Source organism: Pongo abelii, chromosome 12, assembly GCF_028885655.2.
Source record: "Pongo abelii isolate AG06213 chromosome 12, NHGRI_mPonAbe1-v2.0_pri, whole genome shotgun sequence".
Taxonomy (NCBI): Eukaryota; Metazoa; Chordata; class Mammalia; order Primates; family Hominidae; genus Pongo; species Pongo abelii.
In genome coordinates this window covers 24,521,741-24,546,685 of record NC_071997.2, presented here as the reverse complement: position 1 = coordinate 24,546,685, position 24,945 = coordinate 24,521,741, and the positions used below count along the sequence as shown (strand labels likewise).

The following is a 24,945-nucleotide window of genomic DNA, read 5'->3' as shown; positions in this document are numbered from 1 at the left end:
GACACAAAGTAGAAGACACCAGAGCCTACACTAGTACAGGCAGAAGGATACAGCTTGATGCAAACACTGCGTGAATGTATAGATAACTTTATCATATTTATATATGAGTGATTATGTATCGCTTTTGCTTTTCAGTGTCTTCTCAGAAACAACCAGCCTTGAAGGTAATTAAACTGTCATTTATATTGTGAACTAGTGAATGTATAGTCTATGAAACATACTTCATTGATTTATTTATTTATTATTTTGTTTCAAATTCCATTCAGGCTACAACTGATGAGAAAGATTCTGTTTCAAACATAGCCACAGAAATACAGGATGGAGAAAAATGTGGGACAGGTAATTTTGCAAAACACATTTAATGTCATGTTCAATCCATTTAGAAAAGAACTTCCCTTCTCCGAATAAATCAGCGAGGTGGGGGAGGGGGCGCTCGCCGTAGCTGTACATTCTGATTCAGCAGGCCTGAGATTCTTCATTTGTAATAAATTCGTGGGTGACGCTAATGCTGCTGGTCTGGAACATGATCTTGGCAGTAAGATTATACACTTCCCCACATTGAAATTGGGAAGAAGAAGTATGGAGAGCAGTTCAAGACATGAGGGGCTCTGGGGAACAGCATAGTTTTGCTTTAATTCTACAGCATGATTTCACTAAGGGTGGAAGGAGAAAGAGAGGAAGTATAGATTTTACAGACGTCACATCGTGCTGCTAAGAAAAGACAGAAAACTGATAGTAATAACTCATAGACACTATAGAACAAGAACTAAGGAGACCTTGATGTGGCAATTATGTTCCCAAGGAAGACGGATTGTGAGGCAGGAAGGAGTGGAAAAAGTTATTTATATAATTTTGGGCTTTCTGCTGAGGAAACCTGAGTGAACTCACTTCAGATGCATTTGGAATATTTGCCTAAAAAATATTTGATTTTGGCATCTCCAGGAACTACAGGAAGCAGGAAACAATGCAAGAATTAGGACAAAGCACACTGACTCATTACTCCTTTTTGTTACTATTAGGCATCAGAGATACAAGTTTTGTTGATTTTAGTTATAGAAATGAGATCAACTTGAATATGAATACATTGGCTTCCTTGATCAAATAGCTACCTCTTGGATAAAAAAGCTATTTCATGAAAGTTCTTTAGAGAATAACATGATACTCCCAAGAAGCCTATTTTAGAAAGAAAAATTATGTAGAATTCTTATTAACTCCTAAAATGGTCATTTTCCATGAATATTGGAGTGATATCTGAATGAAAAAGTTATTAATATCTAATGCTTGTAGCAGTTTTACTTTGTAGAAGTATGTCCAAATTGATAATTGATGATATTTTTATTGAGGCTAATATATTATCCTTTGGTGCCATGACTGGATGAAGAAACTTTCAGAAGTCTAAACTAGTGGATACAGGACACTTAAGCAAATTATTACACCATATGGGTGTGAGAGATAATGAATACTATCTCCTTGGTATCAGCAAACAGATATCCAAGGTGATCAAATTAGGACACTTCCACTGAAGAGATGTGAAGTGTACATTCAACTGAAGTGTCATTGTAATTGTGTATCTTCTCAGTTATTGGGCATATTAAAGAGCATCATGAATGTTTGTATTGTAGTGGTGTAAATCTTTTTGATTTCTTTCATGAAAGACCTGTGGGATCATGCAGCACCTGCTTTGACATTGATTTTCACATGTACGAGTTGCTCCTGTGATTTTAGATCACTTTGTCCTCATCACTCACCATATCCACATTGATATTGACACGGTTTCATTTTAGTTTTCGACATATGACAAATCATACCATGTTTGAAATTGTAAGGATATATTTCATGCAGCCTGTATTCCCTTTGGTCAGCATATTCCTGTCCTGTTCCAGTCCCAAGACACAAAGTAGAAGACACCAGAGCCTACACTAGTACAGGCAGAAGGATACAGCTTGATGCTAACACTGCGTGAATGTACAGAAAACTTTATCACATTTATATATGAGTGATTATGTATCGCTTTTGCTTTTCAGTGTCTTCTCAGAAACAACCAGCCTTGAAGGTAATTAAACTGTCATTTATATTGTGAACTAGTGAATGTATAGTCTATGAAACATACTTCATTGATTTATTTATTTATTATTTTGTTTCAAATTCCGTTCAGGCTACAACTGATGAGAAAGATTCTGTTTCAAACATAGCCACAGAAATACATGATGGAGAAAAATGTGGGACAGGTAATTTTGCAAAACACATTTAATGTCATGTTCAATCCATTTAGAAAAGAACTTCTCTTCTCTGAATAAATCAGTTGGGTGGGGGGTGGGGGGTGCTCGCCGAAGCTGCACATTCTGATTCAGCAGGCCTGGGATTCTTCATTTGTAATAAATTCGTGGGTGACGCTAATGCTGCTGGTCTGGAACATGATCTTCGCAGTAAGATTATACACTTCCCCACATTGAAATTGGGAAGAAGAAGTATGGAGAGCAGTTCAAGACATAAGGGGCTCTGGGGAACAGCATAGCTTTGCTTTAATTCTACAGCATGGTTTCACTAAGGGCGGAAAGAGAAAGAGAGGAAGTATGGATTTTACAGACGTCACATCGTGCTGCTAAGAAAAGACAGAAAACTGATAGTAATAACTCATAGACACTATAGAACGAGAACTAAGGAGACCTTGATGTGGCAATTATTTTCCCAAGGAAGATGGATTGTGAGGCAGGAAGGAGGGGAAAGAAGTTATTTATATAATTTTGGGCTTTCTGCTGAGGAAACCTGAGTGAACTCACTTCAGATGCCTAAATTTTGGAATTTAGAAATTTTAAATATTGGAATATTTGCCTAAAAAATATTTGATTTTGGCAGCTCCAGGAACTACAGGAAGCAGGAAACAATGCAAGAATTGGGACAAAGCACACTGACTCATTACTCCTTTTTGTTACTATTAGGCATCAGAGATACAAGTTTTGTTGATTTTAGTTATAGAAATGAGATCAACTTGGACACGAATACATTGGTTTCCTTCTTCAAGTAGCTACCTCTTGGATAAAAAAGCTATTTCATGAAAGTTCTTTAGAGAATAACATGATACTCCCAAGAAGCCTATTTTAGAAACAAAAATTATGTAGAATTCTTATTAACTCCTAAAATCGTCATTTTCCATGAATATTGGAGTGATATCTGAATGAAAAACTTATTAATATCTAATACTTGTAGCAGTTTTACTATGTAGAAATATGTCCAAATTGATAATTGATGATATTTTTATTGAGGCTAATATATTTTCCTTTGGTGCCATGACTGGATGAAGAAACTTTCAGAAGGCTAATCTATAGGATACTAGAAACTGATGCAAATTATTACACCCCAGGGGTGTGAGAGATAATGAATATTATCTCCTATGTATCAGCAAACAGGTATCCAAGGTGATGAATTTAGGACTCTCCCACTGAAGAGATGTGAAGTGTACGTTCAAATGAAGTGTCATCGTAATTGTGTGCCTTCTCAGTTATTGGGCAAGTTAAAGAGCATGATGGATGTTTGTAGTGTAATGGTGTAAATCCTTTTGATTTCTTGAATGAAAGACACGTGGGATCATATAGCACCTGTTTGACAGTGATTCACACGTGTATGAGTTGCTCCTCTGATTTTAGATCACTTTGTCCTCATCACTCGCCATATCCACATTGATATTGACACGGTTTTATTTTAGTTTTTGACATATGACAAATCATACCATGTTTGAAATTGTAAGGATATATTTCATGGAGCCAGTATTCCCTTTTGTCAGTGTATTTCTATCATGTTCCAGTCCCAAGACACAAAGTAGAAGACATCAGAGCCTACACTAGTACAGACAGAAGGATACAGCTTGATGCTAACACTGCATGAATGTATGGATAATTTTCATATTTTTATATGAGTGACTATGTATCGCTTTTGCTTTTCAGTGTCTTCTCAGAATCAACAAGCCTTGAAGGTAATTAAACTGTCATTTATATTGTGAACTAGTGAATGTATAGTCTGTGAAATATACTTCATTGATTTATTTATTTATTATTTTGTTTCAAATTCCATTCAGGCTACAACTGATGAGAAAGATTCTGTTTCAAACATAGCCACAGAAATGAAGGATGGAGAAAAATGTGGGACAGGTAATTTTGCAAAACACATTTAATGTCATGCTAAATCCATTTAGAAAAGAACTTATCTTCTCCAAATAAATCAGTTGGGTGGGGGGGGGGGGCGCTCACTGAAGCGGCACATGATGATTCCGCAGGCCTGAGATTCTTCATTTGTAATAAATTCGTGGGTGACACTAATGCTGCTGGTCTGGAACATGATCTTCGCGGTAAGATTATACACTTCCCCCCATTGAAATTGAGAAGAAGAAGTATGGAGAGCAGTTCAAGACATAAGGGGCTCTGGGGAACAGCATAGTTTTGCTTTAATTCTACACCATGGTTTCACTAAGGGCGGAAGGAGAAACAGAGGAAGTATAGATTTTACAGACGTCACATTGTACTGCTGGAAACAGACAGAAAACTTATTGTAATAACCCATAGACATAGTGGGGGAACTAAGGAGACCCCTGGTGTAACAATTATATTCCCAAGGAAGACGGATTCTGAGGCAGGAAGGCGGGAAAATAGGAAGTCATTTACATAATTTTGGGGTTTCTCCTGAGGATACCTGAGTGAACTCACTTCAGATGCATTTGGAATATTTTCATAAAAAAATTTGATTTTGGCTGCTCCAGGAACTACTGGAAGCAGGAAACAATAGTATAATTGGAATACACCACACTGACTCATTACTTCTCTTTGTTGTGAGGAGGCATCAGAGATACATGTTTTGTTGATTTTAGTTATAAAAATAAGATAATCTTGAATAGTAATATATTTGCTTCCTTGTTCAAGGAGCTACCTCTTGGATAAAATAGCTATTTAATGAAACTTTTTTAGAGAATAACATGATACTCCCAACAAGGTTATTTTAGACACAAAAATTATGTTGAATTCTAATTAACTTCTAAACTGGTCATTTTCAAGGAATATTGCAGTGATTTCTGAATGAAAAACTGATTAATATCTAATGTTTGTAGCAGTTTTACTTTGTAGAAGTATGTCAAAGTTGATAGTTGATGATATTTTTATTGAGGCTAATATAGTATCCTTTCGTGCCATGACTGGATGAAGAAACATTTGGAAGGCTAAACTGGTGGATACAAGAAACTTAGGCAAATTATTACACCACATGGGTGTGAGAGATAATGAATATTGTCTACTAGGTATCAGCAGATATCCAAGGTGATCAATTTAGGACACTCCCACTGAAGAGATGTGAAGTGTACGTTCAACTGAAGTGTCATCGTAATTGTGTGCCTTCTCAGTTATTGGGCAAGTTAAAGAGCATGATGAATGTTTGTAGTATAATGGTGTAAATCCTTTTGATTTCTTGAATGAAAGACACGTGGTATCATATAGCACCTGCTTTGACATTGATTCTCACGTGTATGAGTTGCTTCTTTGATTTCAGATCACATTTGTCCTCATCACTTGGCATATCCATATCGATATTCACATGTTTTTATTTTAGTTTTTGACATATGACAAATCATACCATCTTTGAATTTGCAAGGGTATATTTCATGGAGCCTGTATTGCCTTTTCTCAGTGTATTTCTGTCACGTTCTAGTCCCCAGACACAAAGTAGAAGCTATCAAAGCCTACACTAATACAGGCAGGAGGACAGAAGTTGATGCTAACACTGCATGAATGTATGGATAAATTTATCATATTTACATATGAGTGATTATATATCGCTTTTGCTTTTCAGTGCCTTCTCAGAAACCACCAGCCTTGAAGGTAATGAAACTCTCATTTATATTGTGAACTAGTAAATGTATAGTCTATGAAAAATGCTTTCTTTACTTATTACTTCATTTCAAATTCCATTCAGGCTACGAGTGACGAGAAAGATTCTGCTTTGAATACAGCCAGAGACAAAAAGGATAAAAAAAAATCTAGGACAGGTAATTTTGAAAAGAGATTTAATATCATGTTCAGTCCAGATAGATAAGAAATTCTCTTCCCTGAATAAATCATCAGGGGGCTTGTCGAAGCTGTGCATTGTGATTCAGCAAGGCTAAGATTCTTCATTTTGAATAATTTCTTGGGTGATGCTGATGCTGCTGGTAGGGAACATGATCTTCACTGTAAGATTATACACTTCCCCAAATTGAAATTGAGGAGAAGCAATCTGGAGGCAGTTCAAGACATAAGGGGCTCTGGGGAACAACATCATTTTGCCTTAATTCTACAGCTTGTTTTCAGTAAGGGTGGAAGGAGAAAGAGAGGCAGTATAGATTTTGCATACATCACATCGTACTGCTAAAAACAGACAGAAAACTTGTAATAACCTGTAGACACTGTAGGAGAAGTAAGGAGACCGCTGGTGTAGCAATTATTTTCCCAAGGAAGACGGATTGTGAGGCAGGAAGGCGGGAAATGAGGAAGTCATTTATATAATTTTGGGGTTTCTGCTGAGGAAACCTGAGTGAACTCACTTCAGATGCATTTGGAATATTTTCATAAAAAATACTTCATTTTCACAGCTCCAGGAACTGCTGGAAGCAGGAAACAGTGCTAGAATTGGCATAAAAACACACTGACTCCTTACTCCTCTTTGTGACTATTAGGCATTAGAGATACATGTTTTGTTGATTTTAGTTAAAGAAATGAGGCAAACTTGAATATGAATACATTTGCTTCCTTGTTCAAGGAGCTACCTCTTGGATACGATAGCTATTTCATGCAACTTCTTTGGAGAATAACATGATACTCCCAACAAGGCTATTTTAGAAACAAAAGTTAGGTTGAAGTTTAATTAACACCTAAAATGGTCATTTTCAATGAATATTGGAGTGATTTCTGAATGAAAATCTTATTAATATCTAATGCTTGGGGTAGTTTTACTTTGTAGAAGTATGTCCAAATTGATAATTGATGATATTTTTATTGAGGCTAATATAGTATCCTTTCGTGCCATGACTGGATGAAGAAACTTTTGGAAGGGTAAACTAGTGGATACAAGAAACTTAGGCAAATTATTACACCACATGGGTGTGAGAGATAATGAATATTGTCTACTAGGTATCAGCAAACAGATATCCAAGGTGATCAATTTAGGACACTCCCACTGAAGAGATGTGAATTGTACGTTCAACTGAAGTGTCATCGTAATTGTGTGCCTTCTCAGTTATTGGGCAAGTTAAAGAGCATGATGAATGTTTGTAGTATAATGGTGTAAATCCTTTTGATTTCTTGAATGAAAGACACGTGGTATCATATAGCACCTGCTTTGACATTGATTCTCACGTGTATGAGTTGCTTCTCTGATTTTAGATCACATTTGTCCTCATCACTCGGCATATCCACATCGATATTCACATGTTTTTATTTTAGTTTTTGACATATGACAAATCATACCATCTTTGAATTTGCAAGGGTATATTTCATGGAGCCTGTATTCCCTTTTCTCAGTGTATTTCTGTCACGTTCTAGTCCCCAGACACAAAGTAGCAGCTATCAAAGCCTACACTAGTACAGGCAGGAGGACAGAAGTTGATGCTAACACTGCATGAATGTATGGATAAATTTATCGTATTTACATATGAGTGATTATGTATCCCTTTTGCTTTTCAGTGCCTTCTCAGAAACCACCAGCCTTGAAGGTAATGAAACTCTCAGTTATATTGTGAACTAGTAAATGTATAGTCTATGAAAAATGCTTTCTTTACTTATTACTTCATTTCAAATTCCATTCAGGCTACGAGTGATGAGAAAGATTCTGCTTTGAATACAGCCAGAGACAAAAAGGATGGAAAAAAATCTAGGAAAGGTAATTTTGAAAAGAGATTTAATGTCATGTTCAGTCCAGATAGATAAGAAATTCTCTTCCCTGAATAAATCATCAGGGGGCTTGTCGAAGCTGCGCATTGTGATTCAGCAGGGCTAAGATTCTTCATTTTGAATAATTTCTTGGGTGATGCTGATGCTGCTGGTACGGAACATGATCTTCACTGTAAGATTATACACTTCCCCACATTGAAATTGAGGAGAAGCAATCTGGAGGCAGTTCAAGACATAAGGGGCTCTGGGGAACAACATCATTTTGCCTTAATTCTACAGCTTGTTTTCAGTAAGGGTGGAAGGAGAAAGAGAGGCAGTATAGATTTTGCATACGTCACATCGTACTGCTAAAAACAGACAGAAAACTTGTAATAACCTGTAGACACTGTAGGAGAAGTAAGGAGACCCCTGGTGTAGCAATTATTTTCCCAAGGAAGACGGATTGTGAGGCAGGAAGGCGGGAAATGAGGAAGTCATTTATATAATTTTGGGGTTTCTGCTGAGGAAACCTGAGTGAACTCACTTCAGATGCATTTGGAATATTTTCATAAAAAATACTTCATTTTCACAGCTCCAGGAACTGCTGGAAGCAGGAAACAGTGCTAGAATTGGCATAAAAACACACTGACTCATTACTCCTCTTTGTGACTATTAGGCATTAGAGATACATGTTTTGTTGATTTTAGTTAAAGAAATGAGGCAAACTTGAATATGAATACATTTGCTTCCTTGTTCAAGGAGCTACCTCTTGGATACGATAGCTATTTCATGCAACTTCTTTGGAGAATAACATGATACTCCCAACAAGGCTATTTTAGAAACAAAAGTTAGGTTGAAGTTTAATTAACACCTAAAATGGTCATTTTCAATGAATATTGGAGTGATTTCTGAATGAAAATCTTATTAATACTAATGCTTGGGGCAGTTTTACTTTGTAGAAGTATGTCCAAATTGATAATTGATGATATTTTTATTGAGGCTAATATAGTATCCTTTCGTGCCATGACTGGATGAAGAAACTTTTGGAAGGGTAAACTAGTGGATACAAGAAACTTAGGCAAATTATTACACCACATGGGTGTGAGAGATAATGAATATTGTCTACTAGGTATCAGCAAACAGATATCCAAGGTGATCAATTTAGGACACTCCCACTGAAGAGATGTGAATTGTACGTTCAACTGAAGTGTCATTGTAATTGTGTATCTTCTCAGTTTTTGGGCAAGTTAAAGAGCATGATGAATGTTTGTAGTATAATGGTGTAAATCCTTTTGATTTCTTGAATGAAAGACACGTGGTATCATATAGCACCTGCTTTGACATTGATTCTCACGTGTATGAGTTGCTTCTCTGATTTTAGATCACATTTGTCCTCATCACTCGGCATATCCACATCGATATTCACATGTTTTTATTTTAGTTTTTGACATATGACAAATCATACCATCTTTGAATTTGCAAGGGTATATTTCATGGAGCCTGTATTCCCTTTTCTCAGTGTATTTCTGTCACGTTCTAGTCCCCAGACACAAAGTAGCAGCTATCAAAGCCTACACTAGTACAGGCAGGAGGACAGAAGTTGATGCTAACACTGCATGAATGTATGGATAAATTTATCGTATTTACATATGAGTGATTATGTATCCCTTTTGCTTTTCAGTGCCTTCTCAGAAACCACCAGCCTTGAAGGTAATGAAACTCTCATTTATATTGTGAACTAGTAAATGTATAGTCTATGAAAAATGCTTTCTTTACTTATTACTTCATTTCAAATTCCATTCAGGCTACGAGTGATGAGAAAGATTCTGCTTTGAATACAGCCAGAGACAAAAAGGATGGAAAAAAATCTAGGAAAGGTAATTTTGAAAAGAGATTTAATGTCATGTTCAGTCCAGATAGATAAGAAATTCTCTTCCCTGAATAAATCATCAGGGGGCTTGTCGAAGCTGCGCATTGTGATTCAGCAGGGCTAAGATTCTTCATTTTGAATAATTTCTTGGGTGATGCTGATGCTGCTGGTACGGAACATGATCTTCACTGTAAGATTATACACTTCCCCACATTGAAATTGAGGAGAAGCAATCTGGAGGCAGTTCAAGACATAAGGGGCTCTGGGGAACAACATCATTTTGCCTTAATTCTACAGCTTGTTTTCAATAAGGGTGGAAGGAGAAAGAGAGGCAGTATAGATTTTGCATACGTCACATCGTACTGCTAAAAACAGACAGAAAACTTGTAATAACCTGTAGACACTGTAGGAGAAGTAAGGAGACCCCTGGTGTAGCAATTATTTTCCCAAGGAAGACGGATTGTGAGGCAGGAAGGCGGGAAATGAGGAAGTCATTTATATAATTTTGGGGTTTCTGCTGAGGAAACCTGAGTGAACTCACTTCAGATGCATTTGGAATATTTTCATAAAAAATACTTCATTTTCACAGCTCCAGGAACTGCTGGAAGCAGGAAACAGTGCTAGAATTGGCATAAAAACACACTGACTCATTACTCCTCTTTGTGACTATTAGGCATTAGAGATACATGTTTTGTTGATTTTAGTTAAAGAAATGAGGCAAACTTGAATATGAATACATTTGCTTCCTTGTTCAAGGAGCTACCTCTTGGATACGATAGCTATTTCATGCAACTTCTTTGGAGAATAACATGATACTCCCAACAAGGCTATTTTAGAAACAAAAGTTAGGTTGAAGTTTAATTAACACCTAAAATGGTCATTTTCAATGAATATTGGAGTGATTTCTGAATGAAAATCTTATTAATACTAATGCTTGGGGCAGTTTTACTTTGTAGAAGTATGTCCAAATTGATAATTGATGATATTTTTATTGAGGCTAATATAGTATCCTTTCGTGCCATGACTGGATGAAGAAACTTTTGGAAGGGTAAACTAGTGGATACAAGAAACTTAGGCAAATTATTACACCACATGGGTGTGAGAGATAATGAATATTGTCTACTAGGTATCAGCAAACAGATATCCAAGGTGATCAATTTAGGACACTCCCACTGAAGAGATGTGAATTGTACGTTCAACTGAAGTGTCATTGTAATTGTGTATCTTCTCAGTTTTTGGGCAAGTTAAAGAGCATGATGAATGTTTGTAGTATAATGGTGTAAATCCTTTTGATTTCTTGAATGAAAGACACGTGGTATCATATAGCACCTGCTTTGACATTGATTCTCACGTGTATGAGTTGCTTCTCTGATTTTAGATCACATTTGTCCTCATCACTCGGCATATCCACATCGATATTCACATGTTTTTATTTTAGTTTTTGACATATGACAAATCATACCATCTTTGAATTTGCAAGGGTATATTTCATGGAGCCTGTATTCCCTTTTCTCAGTGTATTTCTGTCACGTTCTAGTCCCCAGACACAAAGTAGCAGCTATCAAAGCCTACACTAGTACAGGCAGGAGGACAGAAGTTGATGCTAACACTGCATGAATGTATGGATAAATTTATCGTATTTACATATGAGTGATTATGTATCCCTTTTGCTTTTCAGTGCCTTCTCAGAAACCACCAGCCTTGAAGGTAATGAAACTCTCATTTATATTGTGAACTAGTAAATGTATAGTCTATGAAAAATGCTTTCTTTACTTATTACTTCATTTCAAATTCCATTCAGGCTACGAGTGATGAGAAAGATTCTGCTTTGAATACAGCCAGAGACAAAAAGGATGGAAAAAAATCTAGGAAAGGTAATTTTGAAAAGAGATTTAATGTCATGTTCAGTCCAGATAGATAAGAAATTCTCTTCCCTGAATAAATCATCAGGGGGCTTGTCGAAGCTGCGCATTGTGATTCAGCAGGGCTAAGATTCTTCATTTTGAATAATTTCTTGGGTGATGCTGATGCTGCTGGTACGGAACATGATCTTCACTGTAAGATTATACACTTCCCCACATTGAAATTGAGGAGAAGCAATCTGGAGGCAGTTCAAGACATAAGGGGCTCTGGGGAACAACATCATTTTGCCTTAATTCTACAGCTTGTTTTCAATAAGGGTGGAAGGAGAAAGAGAGGCAGTATAGATTTTGCATACGTCACATCGTACTGCTAAAAACAGACAGAAAACTTGTAATAACCTGTAGACACTGTAGGAGAAGTAAGGAGACCCCTGGTGTAGCAATTATTTTCCCAAGGAAGACGGATTGTGAGGCAGGAAGGCGGGAAATGAGGAAGTCATTTATATAATTTTGGGGTTTCTGCTGAGGAAACCTGAGTGAACTCACTTCAGATGCATTTGGAATATTTTCATAAAAAATACTTCATTTTCACAGCTCCAGGAACTGCTGGAAGCAGGAAACAGTGCTAGAATTGGCATAAAAACACACTGACTCATTACTCCTCTTTGTGACTATTAGGCATTAGAGATACATGTTTTGTTGATTTTAGTTAAAGAAATGAGGCAAACTTGAATATGAATACATTTGCTTCCTTGTTCAAGGAGCTACCTCTTGGATACGATAGCTATTTCATGCAACTTCTTTGGAGAATAACATGATACTCCCAACAAGGCTATTTTAGAAACAAAAGTTAGGTTGAAGTTTAATTAACACCTAAAATGGTCATTTTCAATGAATATTGGAGTGATTTCTGAATGAAAATCTTATTAATACTAATGCTTGGGGCAGTTTTACTTTGTAGAAGTATGTCCAAATTGATAATTGATGATATTTTTATTGAGGCTAATATAGTATCCTTTCGTGCCATGACTGGATGAAGAAACTTTTGGAAGGGTAAACTAGTGGATACAAGAAACTTAGGCAAATTATTACACCACATGGGTGTGAGAGATAATGAATATTGTCTACTAGGTATCAGCAAACAGATATCCAAGGTGATCAATTTAGGACACTCCCACTGAAGAGATGTGAATTGTACGTTCAACTGAAGTGTCATCGTAATTGTGTGCCTTCTCAGTTATTGGGCAAGATAAAGAGCATGATGAATGTTTGTAGTATAATGGTGTAAATCCTTTTGATTTCTTGAATGAAAGACACGTGGTATCATGTAGCACCTGCTTTGACATTGATTCTCACGTGTATGAGTTGCTTCTCTGATTTTAGATCACATTTGTCCTCATCACTCGGCATATCCACATCGATATTCACATGTTTTTATTTTAGTTTTTGACATATGACAAATCATACCATCTTTGAATTTGCAAGGGTATATTTCATGGAGCCTGTATTCCCTTTTCTCAGTGTATTTCTGTCACGTTCTAGTCCCCAGACACAAAGTAGCAGCTATCAAAGCCTACACTAGTACAGGCAGGAGGACAGAAGTTTATGTTAACACTGCATGAATGTATGGATAAATTTATCGTATTTACATATGAGTGATTATGTATCCCTTTTGCTTTTCAGTGCCTTCTCAGAAACCACCAGCCTTGAAGGTAATGAAACTCTCATTTATATTGTGAACTAGTAAATGTATAGTCTATGAAAAATGCTTTCTTTACTTATTACTTCATTTCAAATTCCATTCAGGCTACGAGTGATGAGAAAGATTCTGCTTTGAATACAGCCAGAGACAAAAAGGATGGAAAAAAATCTAGGACAGGTAATTTTGAAAAGAGATTTAATGTCATGTTCAGTCCAGATAGATAAGAAATTCTCTTCCCTGAATAAATCATCAGGGGGCTTGTCGAAGCTGCACATTGTGATTCAGCAGGGCTAAGATTCTTCATTTTGAATAATTTCTTGGGTGATACTGATGCTGCTGGTACGGAACATGATCTTCACTGTAAGATTATACACTTCCCCACATTGAAATTGAGGAGAAGCAATCTGGAGGCAGTTCAAGACATAAGGGGCTCTGGGGAACAACATCACTTTGCCTTAATTCTACAGCTTGTTTTCAGTAAGGGTGGAAGGAAAAAGAGAGGCAGTATAGATTTTGCATATGTCATATCATACTGCTAAAAACAGACAGAAAACTTGTAATAACCTGTAGACACTGTAGGAGAAGTAAGGAGACCCCTGGTGTAGCAATTATTTTCCCAAGGAAGACGGATTGTGAGGCAGGAAGGCGGGAAATGAGGAAGTCATTTATATAATTTTGGGGTTTCTGCTGAGGAAACCTGAGTGAACTCACTTCAGATGCATTTGGAATATTTTCATAAAAAATACTTCATTTTCACAGCTCCAGGAACTGCTGGAAGCAGGAAACCGTGCTAGAATTGGCATAAAAACACACTGACTCATTACTCCTCTTTGTGACTATTAGGCATTAGAGATACATGTTTTGTTGATTTTAGTTAAAGAAATGAGGCAAACTTGAATATGAATACATTTGCTTCCTTGTTCAAGGAGCTACCTCTTGGATACGATAGCTATTTCATGCAACTTCTTTGGAGAATAACATGATACTCCCAACAAGGCTATTTTAGAAACAAAAGTTAGGTTGAAGTTTAATTAACACCTAAAATGGTCATTTTCAATGAATATTGGAGTGATTTCTGAATGAAAATCTTATTAATACTAATGCTTGGGGCAGTTTTACTTTGTAGAAGTATGTCCAAATTGATAATTGATGATATTTTTATTGAGGCTAATATAGTACCCTTTCGTACCATGACTGGATGAAGAAACTTTCGGAAGGGTAAACTAGTGGATACAAGAAACTTAGGCAAATTATTACACCACATGGGTGTGAGAGATAATGAATATTGTCTACCTGGTATCAGCAAACAGATATCCAAGGTGATCAATTTAGGACACTCCCACTGAAGAGATGTGAATTGTACGTTCAACTGAAGTGTCATCATAATTGTGTGCCTTCTCAGTTATTGGGCAAGATAAAGAGCATGATGAATGTTTGTAGTATAATGGTGTAAATCCTTTTGATTTCTTGAATGAAAGACACGTGGTATCATATAGCACCTGCTTTGACATTGATTCTCACGTGTATGAGTTGCTTCTCTGATTTTAGATCACATTTGTCCTCATCACTCGGCATATCCACATCGATATTCACATGTTTTTATTTTAGTTTTTGACATATGACAAATCATACCATCTTTGAATTTGCAAGGGTATATTTCATGGAGCCTGTATTCCCTTTTCTCAGTGTATTTCTGTCACGTTCTAGTCCCCAGACACAAAGTAGCAGCTATCAAAGCCTACACTAGTACAGGCAGGAGGACAGAAGTTGATGCTAACACTGCATGAATGTATGGATAAATTTATCATATTTACATATGAGTGATTATGTATCCCTTTTGCTTTTCAGTGCCTTCTCAGAAACCACCAGCCTTGAAGGTAATGAAACTCTCATTTATACTGTGAACTAGTAAATGTATAGTCTATGAAAAATGCTTTCTTTACTTATTACTTCATTTCAAATTCCATTCAGGCTACGAGTGATGAGAAAGATTCTTCTTTGAATACAGCCAGAGACAAAAAGGATGGAAAAAAATCTAGGACAGGTAATTTTGAAAAGAGATTTAATGTCATGTTCAGTCCAGATAGATAAGAAATTCTCTTCCCTGAATAAATCATCAGGGGGCTTGTCGAAGCCGCGCATTGTGATTCAGCAGGGCTAAGATTCTTCATTTTGAATAATTTCTTGGGTGATGCTGATGCTGCTGGTACGGAACATGATCTTCACTGTAAGATTATACACTTCCCCACATTGAAATTGAGGAGAAGCAATCTGGAGGCAGTTCAAGACATAAGGGGCTCTGGGGAACAACATCATTTTGCCTTAATTCTACAGCTTGTTTTCAGTAAGGGTGGAAGGAGAAAGAGAGGCAGTATAGATTTTGCATACATCACATCGTACTGCTAAAAACAGACAGAAAACTTGTAATAACCTGTAGACACTGTAGGAGAAGTAAGGAGACCGCTGGTGTAGCAATTATTTTCCCAAGGAAGAGGGATTGTGAGGCAGGAAGGCGGGAAATGAGGAAGTCATTTATATAATTTTGGGGTTTCTGCTGAGGAAACCTGAGTGAACTCACTTCAGATGCATTTGGAATATTTTCATAAAAAATACTTCATTTTCACAGCTCCAGGAACTGCTGGAAGCAGGAAACCGTGCTAGAATTGGCATAAAAACACACTGACTCCTTACTCCTCTTTGTAACTATTAGGCATTAGAGATACATGTTTTGTTGATTTTAGTTAAAGAAATGAGGCAAACTTTAATATGAATACATTTGCTTCCTTGTTCAAGGAGCTACCTCTCGGATACGATAGCTATTTCATGCAACTTCTTTGGAGAATAACATGATACTCCCAACAAGGCTATTTTAGAAACAAAAGTTAGGTTGAAGTTTAATTAACACCTAAAATGGTCATTTTCAATGAATATTGGAGTGATTTCTGAATGAAAATCTTATTAATACTAATGCTTGGGGCAGTTTTACTTTGTAGAAGTATGTCCAAATTGATAATTGATGATATTTTTATTGAGGCTAATATAGTATCCTTTCGTGCCATGACTGGATGAAGAAACTTTTGGAAGGGTAAACTAGTGGATACAAGAAACTTAGGCAAATTATTACACCACATGGGTGTGAGAGATAATGAATATTGTCTACCTGGTATCAGCAAACAGATATCCAAGGTGATCAATTTAGGACACTCCCACTGAAGAGATGTGAATTGTACGTTCAACTGAAGTGTCATCGTAATTGTGTGCCTTCTCAGTTATTGGGCAAGATAAAGAGCATGATGAATGTTTGTAGTATAATGGTGTAAATCCTTTTGATTTCTTGAATGAAAGACACGTGGTATCATATAGCACCTGCTTTGACATTGATTCTCACGTGTATGAGTTGCTTCTCTGATTTTAGATCACATTTGTCCTCATCACTCGGCATATCCACATCGATATTCACATGTTTTTATTTTAGTTTTTGACATATGACAAATCATACCATCTTTGAATTTGCAAGGGTATATTTCATGGAGCCTGTATTCCCTTTTCTCAGTGTATTTCTGTCACGTTCTAGTCCCCAGACACAAAGTAGCAGCTATCAAAGCCTACACTAGTACAGGCAGGAGGACAGAGGTTGATGCTAACACTGCATGAATGTATGGATAAATTTATCATATTTACATATGAGTGATTATGTATCCCTTTTGCTTTTCAGTGCCTTCTCAGAAACCACCAGCCTTGAAGGTAATGAAACTCTCATTTATATTGTGAACTAGTAAATGTATAGTCTATGAAAAATGCTTTCTTTACTTATTACTTCATTTCAAATTCCATTCAGGCTACGAGTGACAAGAAAGATTCTGCTTTGAATACATCCAGAGACAAAAAGGATGGAAAAAAATCTAGGACAGGTAATTTTGAAAAGAGATTTAATGTCATGTTCAGTCCAGATAGATAAGAAATTCTCTTCCCTGAATAAATCATCAGGGGGCTTGTCGAAGCTGCGCATTGTGATTCAGCAGGGCTAAGATTCTTCATTTGGAATAATTTCTTGGGTGATGCTGATGCTGCTGGTACGGAACATGATCTTCACTGTAAGATTATACACTTCCCCACATTGAAATTGAGAAGAAGCAATCTGGAGGCAGTTCAAGACATAAGGGGCTCTGGGGAACAACATCATTTTGCCTTAATTCTACAGCTTGTTTTCAGTAAGGGTGGAAGGAGAAAGAGAGGCAGTATAGATTTTGCATACGTCACATCGTACTGCTAAAAACAGACAGAAAACTTGTAATAACCTGTAGACACTGTAGGAGAAGTAAGGAGACTCCTGGTGTAGCAATTATTTTCCCAAGGAAGACGGATTGTGAGGCAGGAAGGCAGGAAATGAGGAAGTCATTTATATAATTTTGGGGTTTCTGCTGAGGAAACCTGAGTGAACTCACTTCAGATGCATTTGGAATATTTTCATAAAAAATACTTCATTTTCACAGCTCCAGGAACTGCTGGAAGCAGGAAACAGTGCTAGAATTGGCATAAAAACACACTGACTCATTACTCCTCTTTGTGACTATTAGGCATTAGAGATACATGTTTTGTTGATTTTAGTTAAAGAAATGAGGCAAACTTGAATATGAATACATTTGCTTCCTTGTTCAAGGAGCTACCTCTTGGATACAATAGCTATTTCATGCAACTTCTTTGGAGAATAACATGATACTCCCAACAAGGCTATTTTAGAAACAAAGTTAGGTTGAAGTTTAATTAACACCTAAAATGGTCATTTTCAATGAATATCGGAGTGATTTCTGAATGAAAATCTTATTAGTATCTAATGCTTGGGGCAGTTTTACTGTGTAGAAGTATGTCCAAATTGATAATTGATGATATTTTTATTGAGGCTAATATAGTATCCTTTCGTGCCATGACTGGATGAAGAAACTTTCGGAAGGCTAAACTAGTGGATACAAGAAACTTAGGCAAATTATTACACCACATGGGTGTGAGAGATAATGAATATTGTCTACTAGGTATCAGCAAACAGATATCCAAGGTGATCAATTTAGGACACTCCCACTGAAGAGATGTGAAGTGTACGTTCAACTGAAGTGTCATCGTAATTGTGTGCCTTCTCAGTTATTGGGCAAGTTAAAGAGCATGATGAATGTTTGTAGTATAATGGTGTAAATCCTTTTGATTTCTTGAATGAAAGACACGTGGTATCATATAGCACCTGCTTTGACATTGATTCTCACGTGTATGAGTTGCTTCTCTGATTTTAGATCACATTTGTCCTCATCACTTGGCATATCCACATCGCTATTGAGGTGTTTTTATTTTAGTTTTTGACATATGACAAATCATACCATGTTTGAATTTACAAGGGTATATTTCATGGAGCCTGTATTCCCTTTTCTGAGTGTATTTCTGTCACGTTCTAGTCCCCAGACACAAAGTAGAAGCTATGAAAGGCTACAGTAATACAGGCAGGAGGACAGAAGTTGATGCTAACACTGCATGAATATATGGATAACATTATCATATTTACATATGAGTGACTATGTATCGCTTTTGCTTTTCAGTGTCTTCTCAGAAACAACCAGCCTTGAAGGTAACTAAACAGTCATTTATATTGTGAAGTAGAAAATTTATAGTCTATGAAACATACTTCATTGATTTATTTATTATTTTGTTTCAAATTCCATTCAGGCTACAACTGATGAGAAAGATTCTGTTTCAAATATAGCCACAGAAATAAAGGATGGAGAAAAATCTGGGACAGGTAATTTTGCAAAACACATTTAATGTCATGTTCAATCCATTTAGAAAAGAACTTCTCTTCTCCGAATAAATCAGCAGGGTGGGTGGGGGGGGGGTTGGGGTCTCACCGAAGCTCCACATTCTGATTCAGCAGGCCTGAGATTCTTCATTTGTAATAAATTCTTGGGTGACGCTAATGCTGCTGGTCTGGAACATGATCTTCGCAGTAAGATTATACACTTCCCCACATTGAAATTGAGAAGAAGAAATATGGAGAGCAGTTGAAGACATAAGGGGCTCTGGGGAACAGTATCATTTTTCCTTAATTCTACAGCTTGTTTTCACTAAAGGTGGAAGGAGAAAGAGACGAAGTGTAGATTTTACAGACATCACATCCTACTGCTAGAAACAGACAGAAAACTTGTCATAATAACCCGTAGACACAGTGGGGGAACTAAGGAGACCCCTGGTTTAGCAATTATTTCCCCAAGGAAGATGGATTATGAGGCAGGAAGGCAGGAAAAGAGGAAGTCATTTATACAATTTTGGGGTTTCTGCTGAGGAAACCTGAGTGAACTCAGTTCAGATGCATTTGGAATATTTTCATAAAAAAATTTGATATTGTTTCCCGCTCCAGGAACTACTGGAAGCAGGAAACAGTAGTCTAATTGGAATACACCACACTGACTCATTACTTCTCTTTGTTATGAGGATACATCGGAGATACATGTTTTGTTGATTTTAGTTATAAAAATAAGATAATCTTGAATAGGAATACATTTGCTTCCTTGTTCAAGGAGCTACCTCTTGGATAAAATAGCTATGTAATGAAACTTTTTTAGAGAATAACATGATACTCCCAACAAGACTATTTTAGACACAAAAATTATGTTGAATTCTAATTAAGTTCTAAAATGGTCATTTTCAAGGAATATTGCAGTGATTTCTGAATGAAAAACTGATTAATATCTAATGCTTGTAGCAGTTTTATTTTATAGAAGTATGTCAAAGTTGATAGTTGATGATATTTTTATTGAGGCTAGTATATTATCTTTTGGTGCCATGAGTGGATGAAGAAATATTCAGAAGGCTAAACTAGTGGGTACAAGAAACCTAGGCAAATTATTACACCATATGGGTGTGAGAGATAATGAATATTATCTCCTAGGTATCAGCAAACAGATATCCAAGGTGATCAATTTAGGACACTTCCACTGAAGAGATGTGAAGTGTACATTCAACTGAAGTTTCATCATATTTGTGTGCCTTCTCAGTTATTGGGCAAGTTAAAGAGCATGATGAATGTTTGTAGTATAATGGTTTAAATCCTTTTGATTTCTTGCATGAAAGACATGTGGCATCATTTAGCACCTGCTTTGACATTGATCCTCAGATGTATGAGTTGCTCCTCTGATTTTAGATCACATTTGTCCTCATCACTCAGCATATGCACACTGATATTGAAACGGTTTTATTTTAGTTTTTGACATATGACAAATCATACCATGTTTGAAATTGTAAGGGTATATTTCATGGAGCGTGTATTCCTTTTTCTCAGTGTATTTCTGTCATGTTCTAGTCCCCAGTCACAAAGTAGAAGCCATCAAAGCCTACACTAATATAGGCTGGAGGACAGAGGTTGATGCTAACACTGCATGAATGTATGGAAAACTTTGTCATATTTACATATGAGTGATTATGTATCCGTTTTGCTTTTCAGTGTCTTCTCAGAAACCACCAGCCTTGAAGGTAATGAAACTCTCATTTATATTGTGAGGTAGTAAATGTGTAGTCGATGAAACATACTTTGCTTATTTATTATTTCATTTCAAATTCCATTCAGGCTGCAAGTGACAAGAAAGGCTCTGTTTTGAATATAGCCAGAGAAAAAGAGGATGGAGAAAAAACTAGGACAGGTAACTGTGAAAACAGATTTAATGTCGTGTTTAGTTGAGGTAGATAAGAAGTCTCTTCCCCAAATAAATCAGCGGGGGGCTTGGTGAAGCTGCACATTCTGATTCAGCAGTCCTGAAATTCTTCCTTTCTAGTAAGTTCTTGGGTGTGCGGATGCTGCTGGTCTGGAACATGATCTTCGCTCTAAGATTATACACTTCCCCACATTGAAATTGAGAAGAAGAAATATGGAGAGCAGTTGAAGACATAAAGGGCTCTAGGGAACAGTATCATTTTGCTTTAATTCTACAGCTTGTTTTCAGTAAAGGTGGAAGGAGAAAGAGAGGAAGTATAGATTTCAGAGATGTCGTATGTTACTGCTAAAAACAGACAGAAAACTGATTGTAATAACCCATAGACACTGTAGAAGGAGAACCAAGGAGATCCCTGATGTAGCAATTATTTTCCCAAGGAAGACGGATTGTGAGGCAGGAAGGCGGGAAATGAGGAAATCATTTATATAATTTTGGGGTTACTCCTGAGGAAACCTGAGTGAACTCACTTCAGATGCATTTGGAATATTTTCATAAAAAATACTTCATTTTCACAGCTCCAGGAACTGCTGGAAGCAGGAAACAGTGCTAGAATTGGCATAAAAACACACTGACTTATTACTCCTCTTTGCGACTATTAGGCATCCGAGATACATATTTTGTTGATTTTAGTTAGAGAAATGAGGCAAACTTGAATATGAATACATTTGCTTCCTTGTTCAAGGAGCTACCTCTTGGATACAAAAGCTATTTCATGAAACTTCTGTAGAGAATAAAATGATACTCCCAACAAGGCTATTTTAGAAACAAAAATTATGTTGAATTTTAATTAACACCTAAAATGGTCATTTTCAACGAATATTGGCGTGATTTCTCAATGAAAAACTTATTAATATCTAATGCTTGGGGCAGTTTTACTTAGTAGAAGTATGTCCAAATTGATAATTGATGATATTTTTATTGAGGCTAATATAGTATCCTTTCGTGCCATGACTGGATGAAGAAACTTTCGGAAGGCTAAACTAGTGGATACAAGAAACTTAGGCAAATTATTACACCACATGGGTGTGAGAGATAATGAATATTGTCTACTAGGTATCAGCAAACAGATATCCAAGGTGATCAATTTAGGACACTCCCACTGAAGAGATGTGAATTGTACGTTCAACTGAAGTGTCATCGTAATTGTGTGCCTTCTCAGTTATTGGGCAAGTTAAAGAGCATGATGAATGTTTGTAGTATAATGGTGTAAATCCTTTTGATTTCTTGAATGAAAGACACGTGGTATCATATAGCACCTGCTTTGACATTGATTCTCACGTGTATGAGTTGCTTCTCTGATTTTAGATCATATTTGTCCTCATCACTCGGCATATCCACATCGCTATTGAGGTGTTTTTATTTTAGTTTTTGACATATGACAAATCATACCATATTTGAATTTACAAGGGTATATTTCATGGAGCCTGTATTCCCTTTTCTGAGTGTATTTCTGTCACGTTCTAGTCCCCAGACACAAAGTAGAAGCTATGAAAGGCTACAGTAATACAGGCAGGAGGACAGAAGTTGATGCTAACACTGCATGAATATATGGATAACATTATCATATTTACATATGAGTGACTATGTATCGCTTTTGCTTTTCAGTGTCTTCTCAGAAACAACCAGCCTTGAAGGTAACTAAACAGTCATTTATATTGTGAAGTAGAAAATTTATAGTCTATGAAACATACTTCATTGATTTATTTATTATTTTGTTTCAAATTCCATTCAGGCTACAACTGATGAGAAAGATTCTGTTTCAAATATAGCCACAGAAATAAAGGATGGAGAAAAATCTGGGACAGGTAATTTTGCAAAACACATTTAATGTCATGTTCAATCCATTTAGAAAAGAACTTCTCTTCTCCGAATAAATCAGCAGGGTGGGTGGGGGGGGGGGGGTTGGGGTCTCACCGAAGCTCCACATTCTGATTCAGCAGGCCTGAGATTCTTCATTTGTAATAAATTCTTGGGTGACGCTAATGCTGCTGGTCTGGAACATGATCTTCGCAGTAAGATTATACACTTCCCCACATTGAAATTGAGAAGAAGAAATATGGAGAGCAGTTGAAGACATAAGGGGCTCTGGGGAACAGTATCATTTTTCCTTAATTCTACAGCTTGTTTTCACTAAAGGTGGAAGGAGAAAGAGACGAAGTGTAGATTTTACAGACATCACATCATACTGCTAGAAACAGACAGAAAACTTGTCATAATAACCCGTAGACACAGTGGGGGAACTAAGGAGACCCCTGGTTTAGCAATTATTTCCCCAAGGAAGACGGATTATGAGGCAGGAAGGCAGGAAAAGAGGAAGTCATTTATACAATTTTGGGGTTTCTGCTGAGGAAACCTGAGTGAACTCACTTCAGATGCATTTGGAATATTTTCATAAAAAAATTTGATATTGTTTCCCGCTCCAGGAACTACTGGAAGCAGGAAACAGTAGTCTAATTGGAATACACCACACTGACTCATTACTTCTCTTTGTTATGAGGATACATCGGAGATACATGTTTTGTTGATTTTAGTTATAAAAATAAGATAATCTTGAATAGGAATACATTTGCTTCCTTGTTCAAGGAGCTACCTCTTGGATAAAATAGCTATGTAATGAAACTTTTTTAGAGAATAACATGATACTCCCAACAAGACTATTTTAGACACAAAAATTATGTTGAATTCTAATTAAGTTCTAAAATGGTCATTTTCAAGGAATATTGCAGTGATTTCTGAATGAAAAACTGATTAATATCTAATGCTTGTAGCAGTTTTATTTTATAGAAGTATGTCAAAGTTGATAGTTGATGATATTTTTATTGAGGCTAGTATATTATCTTTTGGTGCCATGAGTGGATGAAGAAATATTCAGAAGGCTAAACTAGTGGGTACAAGAAACCTAGGCAAATTATTACACCATATGGGTGTGAGAGATAATGAATATTATCTCCTAGGTATCAGCAAACAGATATCCAAGGTGATCAATTTAGGACACTTCCACTGAAGAGATGTGAAGTGTACATTCAACTGAAGTTTCATCATATTTGTGTGCCTTCTCAGTTATTGGGCAAGTTAAAGAGCATGATGAATGTTTGTAGTATAATGGTTTAAATCCTTTTGATTTCTTGCATGAAAGACATGTGGCATCATTTAGCACCTGCTTTGACATTGATCCTCAGATGTATGAGTTGCTCCTCTGATTTTAGATCACATTTGTCCTCATCACTCAGCATATGCACACTGATATTGAAACGGTTTTATTTTAGTTTTTGACATATGACAAATCATACCATGTTTGAAATTGTAAGGGTATATTTCATGGAGCGTGTATTCCTTTTTCTCAGTGTATTTCTGTCATGTTCTAGTCCCCAGTCACAAAGTAGAAGCCATCAAAGCCTACACTAATATAGGCTGGAGGACAGAGGTTGATGCTAACACTGCATGAATGTATGGAAAACTTTGTCATATTTACATATGAGTGATTATGTATCCGTTTTGCTTTTCAGTGTCTTCTCAGAAACCACCAGCCTTGAAGGTAATGAAACTCTCATTTATATTGTGAGGTAGTAAATGTGTAGTCGATGAAACATACTTTGCTTATTTATTATTTCATTTCAAATTCCATTCAGGCTGCAAGTGACAAGAAAGGCTCTGTTTTGAATATAGCCAGAGAAAAAGAGGATGGAGAAAAAACTAGGACAGGTAACTGTGAAAACAGATTTAATGTCGTGTTTAGTTGAGGTAGATAAGAAGTCTCTTCCCCAAATAAATCAGCGGGGGGCTTGGTGAAGCTGCACATTCTGATTCAGCAGTCCTGAAATTCTTCCTTTCTAGTAAGTTCTTGGGTGTGCGGATGCTGCTGGTCTGGAACATGATCTTC

General features: G+C 36.6%; 1 protein-coding gene across 2 annotated transcripts in view; it reads left to right on the top strand.

Moving 5' to 3' along the window:
• LOC100938099 (ankyrin repeat domain-containing protein 36A-like) overlaps positions 1–24,945 on the top strand; it is a 206,073-nt gene that overhangs the window by 93,210 nt on the left and 87,918 nt on the right. For both annotated transcript variants that reach the window (XR_008522045.1, XM_054547127.1), the window contains 28 exons: positions 136–164; positions 267–339; positions 2,025–2,053; positions 2,156–2,228; positions 3,942–3,970; positions 4,073–4,145; positions 5,830–5,858; positions 5,953–6,025; positions 7,698–7,726; positions 7,821–7,893; positions 9,565–9,593; positions 9,688–9,760; positions 11,432–11,460; positions 11,555–11,627; positions 13,299–13,327; positions 13,422–13,494; positions 15,166–15,194; positions 15,289–15,361; positions 17,033–17,061; positions 17,156–17,228; positions 18,900–18,928; positions 19,027–19,099; positions 20,798–20,826; positions 20,921–20,993; positions 22,671–22,699; positions 22,798–22,870; positions 24,572–24,600; positions 24,695–24,767. Coding sequence is in view for 1 of the 2 variants with exons in the window: in XM_054547127.1 (XP_054403102.1) it covers positions 136–164; positions 267–339; positions 2,025–2,053; positions 2,156–2,228; positions 3,942–3,970; positions 4,073–4,145; positions 5,830–5,858; positions 5,953–6,025; positions 7,698–7,726; positions 7,821–7,893; positions 9,565–9,593; positions 9,688–9,760; positions 11,432–11,460; positions 11,555–11,627; positions 13,299–13,327; positions 13,422–13,494; positions 15,166–15,194; positions 15,289–15,361; positions 17,033–17,061; positions 17,156–17,228; positions 18,900–18,928; positions 19,027–19,099; positions 20,798–20,826; positions 20,921–20,993; positions 22,671–22,699; positions 22,798–22,870; positions 24,572–24,600; positions 24,695–24,767 (1,428 nt within the window). In the remaining variant the exon portion in view is untranslated. The remainder of the gene's footprint in view (positions 1–135; positions 165–266; positions 340–2,024; positions 2,054–2,155; positions 2,229–3,941; positions 3,971–4,072; positions 4,146–5,829; positions 5,859–5,952; positions 6,026–7,697; positions 7,727–7,820; positions 7,894–9,564; positions 9,594–9,687; positions 9,761–11,431; positions 11,461–11,554; positions 11,628–13,298; positions 13,328–13,421; positions 13,495–15,165; positions 15,195–15,288; positions 15,362–17,032; positions 17,062–17,155; positions 17,229–18,899; positions 18,929–19,026; positions 19,100–20,797; positions 20,827–20,920; positions 20,994–22,670; positions 22,700–22,797; positions 22,871–24,571; positions 24,601–24,694; positions 24,768–24,945) is intronic.